The sequence below is a fragment of the Echinops telfairi genome, unplaced genomic scaffold, assembly GCF_000313985.2.
Source record: "Echinops telfairi isolate 266 unplaced genomic scaffold, ASM31398v2 ScPeMD7_7467;HRSCAF=8505_1, whole genome shotgun sequence".
Lineage (NCBI taxonomy): Eukaryota > Metazoa > Chordata > Mammalia > Afrosoricida > Tenrecidae > Echinops > Echinops telfairi.
Window position 1 is genome coordinate 10643543 of NW_022111368.1, and position 12102 is coordinate 10655644.

General features: G+C 37.4%; 1 protein-coding gene across 1 annotated transcript in view; it reads right to left on the reverse strand.

Moving 5' to 3' along the window:
* Window positions 1-2407: 2407 nt before the first annotated feature.
* The window catches only part of TUBGCP3 (tubulin gamma complex associated protein 3), a 97201-nt gene continuing 87506 nt past the window's right edge, over window positions 2408-12102 (reverse strand). Inside the window, exons 20-22 of the mRNA XM_004704307.2 lie at window positions 10827-10967; window positions 4683-4799; window positions 2408-3567 (exon numbers count right to left, since the gene is read on the reverse strand). Coding sequence (XP_004704364.1) covers window positions 3409-3567; window positions 4683-4799; window positions 10827-10967 — 417 coding nt within the window. The 3' untranslated portion in view covers window positions 2408-3408. The remainder of the gene's footprint in view (window positions 3568-4682; window positions 4800-10826; window positions 10968-12102) is intronic.

Genomic DNA, 12102 nt, shown 5'->3' on the forward strand with positions numbered 1-12102 from the left:
ATTAAATGTTAACATTAAGAATTTATAAACAAAGGAAAATAAATTTACTTACCATTTAATAATAAATGACACCAAAAAAAGAGAAATTACAAGCAAACTTTGGTAAATGTACCAGGGAAAAAAGGAAACAAAAATATATAGCATTATGAATTAAAGGAGTATACCTCTAATATGAATATTTATAAAATTACAATAACCGATGTAAAAATGCCAAATAATTTGAAATTTCAAATGAAATTGCTTGATTTCTAAAAAGCAAACTTACTAAAAATATCTGAATTGTCTAATAAGCATAGTAGAATGAAATGGCTGTCTTCTACTCACTAAAAAGTACAAGTAATTCTTGTGCTATTAAAACTAACAGGGTCATTAGGATAAATAATTACTCGTCCAAGACAGTGATATTTCTGACTACTGGCAAAGAGCTCCAAGAACTGACATCTGTGAGCTCATTTGATCTGTCATTCTTCCTGCCTTTTCCACCAAGTCCAATTCCAACAGACCCTTTCAATCTAGCTCCAACTTTACTGAATTCTGAATCAACCTAGTTCTCCCTACTAGTCATATATTTAAGTGCTTTCTCATTTGGTCACTGTAACGCAAATATTTAACTACTATTCTAATTTTCTGTATATTGTTCTATTTTCTTCCTATATATTTAAATGCATAGTAACAGCACAGGAGATGTTTTTATTACTAACATAGGGTCAACCATCTACTTCTCGGGAATAGATATATTGAAGCCAGAGGGAGAGGCGTGTCTTAATAATATATAACTAATATTTAAATCAAACAAATCAATAGCTACAGGCAACCCTAGTGGTCTAAGGTAAGCTCAATTAATAGATATTGAACAAGAGATAATAGTAGTTTCTGATAACACAAAGCTGCTTCTGTATTTAATTTGTGCTTTGTGACTCGATTTCATAATTTGATAAAAGGGATTTTTTCACTGGAAAAAAAGGGGACTTTTCATGTTCGCTGTGCTTTTAGGTCCTCATTTTCAAAGTCTAGAGGACACGCTTTCCCATAGGGAACTGGGAATTATTGAGGCTTTGTGTGCTGCTAGTGACAAGGTCAGCAAGGAAGCACTTTCATTGAGCGAGCGAACCATAAACTAAACCCACATCCAGCGCCATGAGTTGAGAACTCACAGTAACCCTCTATTACAGAGTAGAACAACTCCTTTTGAGTTTGCAAGACTGTTCCTCTTTACAGGAGTCAACAACCTCCTCTTTCTCCTGCAGAGCGGATGGAAGGTTTGACCCAGGAACCTGCAACACAGCAGGCAGCACTTAACCAACTGCACCAACAGGTCTCCTCTGAGTTGAGTAAGAATTAGCATAATAATCACCAAAGAGGCAAGTCCTTCCAACAGCATTACAGACCCTATCACAGGATAACGTCCAACCACAGCAGAAGAAACTTCTTATGTGGGGAAGAGGTGTCTTCAGTTCTAACAAAACTCGGTTTGGCTTATTTAAGCTGCCCAGGCAAATGCGTCCGTCCACTGGAACACAACAGCAACACGAGGAAGTACCTCCTATGAACCAAACCTTATGGATCCAGTCCCTTTAGTCTTCGCATCCCTGCAAGATAGAACGATGCAGTGGCACCCCTAGAGCCATTTCAATAGTGTTCTGCCTCCAAAAGCTGTTTGAGATCCTCTGTTGCATTGCTTTTGTCTCATCCCCACCCAGGAGGGCTCTCCCAGAGATCCAAGCCTTTGCGGATTCTGGCTTAAGCTGACTCCAACTCATAACGACCCTAAGGGACAGAGCAGAACAGCCCCAGTGGGAGCAGAAAGCCTCATCTTTGAAGGGCTGGCCTGTGGTTTGCAGCCCAAAGCATAACCCTCTGTGCCAAAGGGCCTCTTGGCACATCTGCTACAGCTCTGTAACAGACCTGTCTATCAACAGGGACGTCTCTTCTTTGATGTCTAAAACGAATTCTTCCAAGGCCTTATATGTCCATCGCCACAACTCAAGTTCTCCTGTCTGTGGTCCTGATACCTCAACCTTTCTGACCCATAATTACTTTCTAATATTGAGACTTGGCTCCTGCCCAGGCTTTCATGGCTGTTGATACAGAGGGCACCTTTTTAGAAGCTTTATAGTTAATTCACAGATCTAATCACATCAGTGGTTTCTAATCATAATAGTTTTAAGCCCATGCCTTATATAAATAAGGTAAAAACAGGTTCTAAAGTCCAATGACTTCAGGAAATTTCTCTTAGAGATTCACAATATCCCATAATTCCTGAGAGGCTTGCAGTAGAGAAACTCTGCTTCGAATGTCTGATTTTATGACTCTTTAAACTAAAATTAAATTAGTATCTTTCATCATGCATTCACTCACAAACCTGGCAAGCAAACTGTATCTGTTCATCAAGAAATAACCAGTGCACTTCAAAGATAATTGCTTTTAATTTCCTAAGTTTTCACTTATGGAACAATAAAGGCAAATTTATATGACCTGATATGACATTTTTACAAAAAAACACTTTCCCCCAACATCTGGTCAGTAGTATACAAATATTTACAATGAAAAAATAGGCAAGGAAAAAGGAAATCTTCATTATCCAAGTCAATTTCTTTCCAATGCTTCTCAGGATTTTGAAAATAAAATACTTCATTAACTTTTCTATTCACTCATATTTACACATTGCTTCAGCTAACAGTTTCAAGAAATGTAAGATGCACTCTTGAGGATGTTTTCATTCTACATCACATCCTGTTTTAGAAGCTCTACATCCTATTTTAGAAGTTATCTAAAACACTAAATTAAATATAAAAATGTAAACTTTAAAAGAGAGAAAAATAATAAGCATATGAAAAGATAATGCATTAAGATATAAGAACTTTGACCAAGGTTAGTACTTTACAACAACAAAACCCAAAATAAAATAGCCTATATATTTTCTTGCTACTGGGGACATGTCATTCCAACTTAATAATATTAAACAAAAAGATTGCTAGAGAGGATGTTTAAAAAAATAGTAATGACATTAACATCTTAATTGATGGATCTCCCACCACCCTAATTTTCTCATAAAAGAAAGTTTTTTATTCTTTTTCTTAGAAAGTGGCAAATATAAATTATATCATGGAGAACTTAGAAGCTCAACAAAGTATGCTATCTTTTAAATATGAAGATTTTTAAAAATAAAACTTGAATAGTGCAAATCAATCATTTAACTTGATGATTTTATAAATCTATTCAACTTGAATGTATAAAAACGTGACCTTAAATACTACCAGAACAGTGCCATCAAAACACATGGAGTATTTTAGGGCAGAAATGGTAGACACTGCAGCATGCCACTTGGCTTTAAAGTTTAATTGAGAACTTTTATGTCTAATAATGGAATTACCATCACTTTTATCTCCTGTGATCATACAGAATGCTTCACACATGGGAACTGCGTCGCCCTCTAGTGCCCAGAGACACTCGCAGTCTTGGCTCTCGGGCCTTATAGTGTTCATTAAAGTCCAATCTAAAGCTAAGAAACCGAAGACTTTCATCAGAGCTGGTTGTCAGTAACACCAAAAACTGCTGCACAATGCCCTAAAAAGAAAGAAAATGAGTAAAATATTGATTTCTGGAAGAAAAAAAACCCTACCAACAAAATGTATCCCAAGCTTTATGGGATTATTTTTCCTTCTAAGACAATAAATGCCGAACAAACACCCACTTTCACAGGTGTACCCAGAGGTAAATGCTGTTTCATAAGGCATTTTCAGCATTTACCAAATCAGGCAAGCTGCTCTGCAAAGGCGGGACTGCCCGAGGAGACTGACACACCGGCCTTGGGTGCAGGGCTCTGGTCCTCAGGTCACCTTCGCTTTTCAACTTGGAAGAGGTGATTTGTGGCAGCTCTGCCCTGTGCAATACCTAGCTGGATTTCTTGACTGCTGCTCCCATGAGCAGATTGTGGATCCAGTTGAAAAACAAAGGATTTATTACAGTGTTCCAATTATTATATTGTGGATCCATGTAAAATGAAATGTTTACATAGATCTTTTAAATCAGTTCCTAATGTCGCAAGGTTCAAGTTGCCTTCGTAAATAGTAATAGCTAATTACTTCTACTTCTCATAGACTTTAACATGTTAACATTACTGAATGCTTCTAATCATGGCTAAAAGAGTGACTACTAAGTACTAATCACATGACTGCCAAAATACACAACTTATTTAATCGTTAGCAGGCATTATCTATCCAAGGTAGCTATAGTTGGTCCCCACAGTTTCGACCTTGGGCTTCAAATACAAACATGGGACAAGATCCTCCCGAAGCCATCCCCACCACCAGTGGAGAAGAGAAGCCAGCTGGGCTTACAGTAAGGTACAAGTGAGAGCAAACTCTAGAGGAGTGGTTCTCAGCACCTTTGTCCTCACCTGGGCACTTTTAAATATCCTGACGCCCAAGCTACACTGCAGCCTGAGTTCTCCAAAAACTCTCAGTGAACGCCGCAGGCAAAGGCGTCAGTGAGTTTGTAGGCTCCCCCGTGATCCAAAGTGTAAACAGAGTTAAGAATCACTGTGCTTACTATTCACAGCCTCATAACTACATGCTCAATTAATGGAGGTGATTGATGTTTAATCATTTTGAATGCATGCAACTGTAAATTATAGAAAATGACCAATGTGACGAGCAAAATTGTGTTAATCCAATATGCACCTGGTAGAAATGTGTCAATATTCGTAACTGTGAGCACATTTTTGGAATAGATTCTTGAAATGCTTGAATCCTCTTCCCCTCTTCCTCTTCTTCGGCTGCTGTCACTCCCCACTGGCCCTGGAGAATGAAAAGACAACGTTTTCATTTAAGCCATCATGAAAGGAACTGTTGGTTGACAAAAGGGACCGGAGAATTACTTATCTTAGTGGAGAGGTCTACACTTTGTATAACCGGTCCTGCTAAAACTTTCATGAAAATTTTCTGATGCAAAATTAATTCCCCCGGTGATTTCAATAATGTATCTTGGATACCCTTGATTTCAATATATATAAAGTATACACAAAACTACCTTATATTTTAAAAATAACTACATATTACATTTTGCAAGATGCACTTCTTTAATTATCACAAGTTAACCAGTCCAAACCAAACTCACTGCCACTGAGTCAATTCTCACTCCCAGCGACCCTACAGGAAAGAATAAGACACTAACTCCAGGAAGTCGAAAGCCTCATCTTTCTCCTGTGAAGCTGGCTGGTGATTTCTAACGGCTATACCACCAGGGCTCCTGCTATTTCATACGACACGTAGTAAATACAAAGATGCTTCCAAAAGGTTTCGGAAAACTACAATAGAAAGAGAATGGAATTTTTCCAGGAACTCTGAGATGCCTCTCCACAATCCTTCATCTTACCATTATGTATAGTTCTCATAAAAGAAAATATACACAAAAGAACCACACAACTCAAAATACTGGCACCTTTTAAACTGCTTTAATTCTTGACTTCAGTAGTGGTCTTTCTTACTACAAAAAAACAAAAAAACTTATTCCCATGAGTCGATGCTAACTCCTAGTGACCCCTATAGGGCAGGGTGGTAGAAATGCACCCTTTGAGTTTCCCAAACAACTGTTTACGGGAATAGAAAGCCCCACTTTCTCCCGTGGAGCAGCTGGTGGTTTCAAACTGCCAGTCTGGAGGACCACAGGCCAACACACATCCGCTGCAGCACAAGGGCTCCTACTTACTGCTTCCCACTAAATATGACATAGACGGGTAAGTCTCGAAAGTAATGCTATGAAATCATAGATACCTTTATCAAACAAAAAAATTAAAATGTGAAGCTACTGGTTCTTAACACAGCCTCCATCCAGGTCTATATACTTGTGAAGGCAGTGTTTCCAGCTCTCTAGCACTTCCTCAAGACACCTGTACTCTTGGATTTACATTGTGTCAAAACAGCAGTTTTAGCATCGCAAGGAACTCGAGCCCTGTTCCTTTCCAGGAACTCTGAGTTTGAAGAAAAAGAAGTCTGAAGGGGCAAGATCAAGGCTATAAGGTGGAAGGAGGATCCTCATCCCAAAGTCATTCTTATGTTACCATGTGTAAGTTTTAATATTTTACCTTTCACATTATTTTTATAATAGGTGGAACATTACAGTTTATGTGTAAAGTGTAAGATACAGTTGACCTAATGCAATTTATTTAAAAGCTTGGGCATTTCCCACTGTTCGTAGAACCAATTGCTCAGAGACTGACTCGCCCTCAACGGGTAGGTCTATTCCTAGATGCTACTCAGTCCCTTGATTTGGCTGTCCCGTGACGCAGTATTATACTTCCTAATTGCTATAACTTTCCTGTAAGGCTTCACAGGTGGTAGAATAAATATAAATTTTCAATTTTGTTCTTGTTGAATAATGTTTTGGCTATTCTAGGCCTTATGAATTCCAACATAAACTTTAGCATTAGTTTACCAATTTCTACCCAAAAAAGCAAAAGCAACTCTTGAAATGGAAACTGGAATTGTATTTAATATACATTAATTTTCTAATGCAATAACATGATACTCTATTTATGCACTATCTCTTAATTTTCTCTATTCTCTAGAGCAGTGGTTTTCAACCTTCCTAATGCCGCAACCGTTTAATACAGTTCCTCATGTTGTGGTGACCTCCAACAATAAAATTTTCGTTGCTACTTCATAACTGTAATTTTGCCACTGTTAAGAATGGGGTGACCCCTGCCTGTGAAAGGGTCATTCGACCCACAAAGGGGTCGCAACCCACAGGCTGAGAACTGCTGCTCTAGAATAAGGGCTGTGTGTCACAGCTACCCCTCCGTAGCACAAAAGCAACCACAGACAAAAAGTAACAAGTGAGTGTGACTATGTGCAAATAAAATTTTATTTACAAAAAAATTTAGTTCCCAAACCTTGCTTTATAATTTCATGAATAGCTGCTTCGTGTGTATTTTCTTGGATTTTTAACAATATGGTATTAAATGTTATTTCTTTTAAGAATTTATTTTGCAGCACGCATAAGGAAATACAATTCATGTTTATGTAGTGGCCTGTTTCCACCTCCCTTGGTACATTTCCTTAGGCATTTTACCTCTTGGATTTTCTAGCCCACAATGATGATTTTACTCAATGGTTTGCTTTTTCCCCAAGCCGTTCCTTTTGCATTTGTTTTTCTTGGTTTACAACATTGATGTGGTGAAAGCAGATAAACTTGTGTCTCAATCCTAATCTTAGAAAGATACACTCGGCATTTCACCACTGAGTATGATATCTTTCAGTTTTTAAAATTTTTAATGTAAATATTTTATTAGATGAAGAACGACTCATTCTACTTATAGCATGCTTGGAATTCTATCATTTACTCCGTCGCTTCTCAAGATCAAGTGATTTTTATCTTTTAGTTTGTAAATGAAGAGAGCTGACAATGCTTTCTGGTCAGAAAAGCAAAAGCAAAAGATCTATTTTCTTGGAATAAACTTAAACTTGTTTGTAAAGTACCGGCCTTTTGATAGATCACAGCTTGCTACTATTTTGTTATGAATTGTCACATCCGTGTCCACACGAGACCCACAGTAAGGTAGACGACAACAAAAGCGACCCTTGTCGCAATGCCTTGTTCTGTGCTCTGACTGTCCCTCACTCACTCCCGTCAAGTGCACTCCGGCTCACAGCCCCGGAGAACAGACTAGGACTGCCCTGTGGGTCTGACTGTGACTCTGCACAGGAGGGTCTTCTGCGGAGCTGCTGGTGGCACTGCTGGCCTGGTGGTTAGTAGCCCAACTGGTAAGCACTATGCCACCATTTGACTGTAGAACCAAGTGAATATATGGCATAATTAATTGATTTTGCTTTACTGATAAATTAATTCCTAAAAAAATGAAAGCAAAAGTGAAATCAATTACTTTAAGTGTATATGAAGTTAGCAGCATAATTTAAGGTCAGTAAACATGTCAAGAGACATCACACTATGGAATTTGACTGTAAATATCCACTGTGAAAAGGAGCCATGGTGGCACACTGATTAAGTGCTCACCGTAAGGTCAGTGGTTAGAATTCACCCTCTGGTCCATGAGCTGTGCCAATCTCCTTCCATTAAGATTTACAGATTTGGAAATCCTATGAGGCAAATTTATTCTGTCCTACATGGTCTTTATGAGCTAGAATAGACTCAATGACAACGAGTTTGGGTATTTATGGGGATGCAGCCTAAAGAGGAAAAAGGGGGGAAAGGGATTGTTAAGAAGAACTTTTTTTCATAGCAGGGCTTGAAGGACCGCAGGGGTCATGTCGGCAAGGACATTGGGGATGGCAGGGTTGTTCTCCTAGGATGAAAGCAAAAGAGAGGCCCCTTCCCTCCCTCCTTTTTTGTCCAGTTACATCATCATGCCCTGGTCCAGGGGAACCCTTTTCTGACTCCCAGCTGTGGCGAATTGGCCTGTTGGTTATTGGATTCCCTATTTATAGCTACCAATTACTGAATGCCAAGCATCATGGTGGGGTCGGGAGTCACATACACTATCAGTACTGCTCATCAAAACACCATGGGGTAACTAAAGTCCTAGTATTCATTGTAAGAAGACAATAAGCAACGTGGACTGAGTCATGTGTTACATGTTCATGACAGCATTTTTATAATAGAACTTGAAGTATTGAATAGGACAGTGAACAAAATGTGTGTTTCATCCATTTAATGGAATCCTTTAGGTAGCCATTCAAGACCATATTTTGAAGACTATTTAAAGCTTTGGGAAATGTTACAATGTGCTATTAAGAACGCAAAGTATGAAATTATATATACAGTACAATCTTAGTTTTATTTTAAAATTATATACATCTGTGCATATCCACATACATATGCATATGCACATACCTATGCATATACATATATGCATGTGTGTGTAGAGAGCGTGAGTGAGCCTATTCTTTATTCTGACAGACTCCTAAGAAACCAAGTGTTTCAAATACTGTATTTAGGAAAACCATTATTTTAATGGGAAAAAAATGGGTTCAAAGCTAGACAATTTTAGACTCACATTAATGAACAAATATTTTTCCTGTAATACTTTAAATAATAAAAATGTTTCTAAAGCTAAAAAAAAAAAGAACTTTTTTAATGTAAAAATTTTTTCAAAAACTGGCTTTGGTGGTAGTACCAGGATTATGATTCTGAAACAGTTGTATGTGTGTATGTAGCAAATAAGTAAATATGCCATGTTAGAAACACAAACTTTTGGGATGTAATACATAATTGTTTTTAAAAATAAAAAATGTGAAAGCCCCTTAACATAAATTTGAATGGGAAACATCAGAGTTTTGAGAAGGAAGGTGGAAAAACGGCAAAAAACTAGATATATACAGAGGAAGAGACTACTTTGGGCATTTTCAGCAACATAAAAAACAAGGACAAAATGCTGACCATGCAAGCCGAGGCAGTTTCCATGAGAACACAGTCTCAGAAGCTCTCTGAAAATCCCGAACTCTTCTTGCGTATCTCTTTAATAGTGTGCCTTAGGTCTAGGCTGGTCTCAAAGATTATCTGGCCTTTTGAATTCAAACATATTTTCAAATAAAGTTTCAGCTTTAAGACTTCTTATTGTCCCCCGAAGTATGCCTGAATAAAATACACTGAATACGTCCGGCCTTAGTATTAAATCTGTTTCACTCCACTGCCTATGGTGAATAGTCTAGCGAGAGAACGATCAACTCCCACATGCTATTATCATGGCTAATAGCCATGCTATTATCATAGTATAAAGATCTTAAGGATTGACTGGTTAGGTAGTTTTTACATAGTCTGGTGATTTTCCAGAAGGATTGATTAACTGGGGCCTGTGGAGAGTTCAAAACTAGGCCAGTGACCAGCATTTATTGAATATTTAACGATTAATAACTGACAATATTACCATATGTAAATCAGTAACTCTATAAGGTATTATTTATTATCACACTCATTTAACAAATAAGGAAACTGCGTCTGGAAGAAGTTACATCAACCAAAGGCACAAGGCTCACAACTTCCAGAGTTATGAATGAAGCTTCAGGCCAGCAAAAATCCACAGTATTGCTTGGACAAAGTCCATGAGATTCTACGTGCAAACCTCTGCTAGTTCAAACTGCAGACCAAACTAGACAAAGGAAACCACTGGGAATAATAAACGACGTCGGACATATAAATGCGGCAAGCACTACCTGTTTCCAAATACACGGAAGAACCAATTCAGCCTATGAGGGCCAAGTTAAATGCTGTCCTCTAACCAACATTTAAAAACAATCACCCCAACCAAAATAACAACAAAAACTGTTAACAAACTACTGATTCTGAATAATTTGTCTGTGATTTCCTACAAGTATACAGATCATAGCAAATAGGAAAAAATTCCATTAATAGCCAAGCTGGCTTAACAATCTTCATAACTCAAGGTAACTGAGAATATAAATTAGTACGGTCACTGTGAATAGTTTTAAGTATAGAAACTGGGACTCGCACTAATAAGTAAAATAAAGTAATAGGTAAGATCCAGCAGCTTAAAGTAATAAAAGCGACACGGCTTTAGAGCTCATCGTCTATGCAGCACGTGTCAGTCCAAAAGGATGGACGTAGCTTGGTATACTTAGACATAAAATCTGGCACGATACTGTGATTCAGTTAAACTCTATTACCTGTTTTTAATACTTTTTAAATGATGACTATGATCATTTTTTAATAACTTATACTTCCTCAGAACTCCCAAATGACGATGTATGGGCTCAATTTGTATGAAAATTTCAGTGGGAAAGTTAACATTTGCTCACATTGCAGCAACAAGTTTGCTAAAATGGATAAGTGCAATAATACAAAACCTATACCTCGATTTCACGCTGTTTCTTTCTCTCTCCAAACTGTAATCGTTTCTGTAATTCTTCCAAAGCAGCTCTATATATTGCATCTTGAGCATTCTGAAGTTCAATAATTTGATCAAAGACAGCTCGAAGTTGATTTAAAAGTGCCTGAAGAGATAAGACAATGTTTTTCTTTATATGAAAAGAACTTCAACATGTCCCCTAAGGTTTTTAATGAAAATATTGATTGCAACCAAAAAAAAAACTTTAAAAGATATCAACTCAATCTCTTAGTGTTTACTAGCTGTTCAGTCACTTACCAAATATTACTGCACTTTTACCACAGGACAGCATTGTAGAAGGCAAGTCTGCATTGTGAAAACAACAGTAGCTGCAATGTGCCAGCCTCTTTGTACAAAATATCTCCAAATTTGACAACAACCTTATAAAAATTAAGCTCGGCCTCATAAATCAAAGCTAGGTTATATGTGGGTCAAGGGTAAAGGTATGCCAAGACTAGAGAAGAATAGGGGCGGGAATCCAATTCCTTTTTGAAACATACTAAGCCAAGCATATCAAAACTAGAAATCAAATAATAACCACATTCAAAAAGGGTTTTAAAAATCAGTACAATGTTTTATATCAGGAAAAAGAGTTTCATATTGAGACAATCTCTTAATACTTTACAAATATGCCAAATATATATGGGGAAGCCCTTTAAAAATTCATAGAAAAATCCTATTATCATTTAATTCCATTTTCCCACAAACTTTTGGAAGCCCCTACCTAGTTCACTGCTTATATGTTATATAGGGTTTCCAGGACACACCTGCCACATTTTAGTCTTTCTATCTCCAAGTGTGATATGGAAAGAATGAGGCCTACATTACAATACAGCTTATGTCAATGAAAAATACATACTGGTACAAACAAAATGCCATATACATACCCAAGGCACATATATACTAAACACATGAATACTGGTACCAATGATGAGGGAGAGGAAAGAGGAAGATGTAATTAGAAAACTAGTGATGACAGGAATACAATTAAATCCAACCAAGTAATGATGACAGTGTGCTATGACTGAAGATAAAGATAAGCTCTAACCGCTGCCACCGGAGGTTAAAAAAAATTCTACTACTAATTTGGGGAAGAAAGGGCAATTCAGTTCACCAGAAAACAATTCATGTGATAAAATTCAACACTCACTTATGATTTATATATAACATTTCACCAAAGTAAGACTAGCATGGAACAACTATAATAAAGATTGCTTTTAGCAAACACCATAGTCAACGGT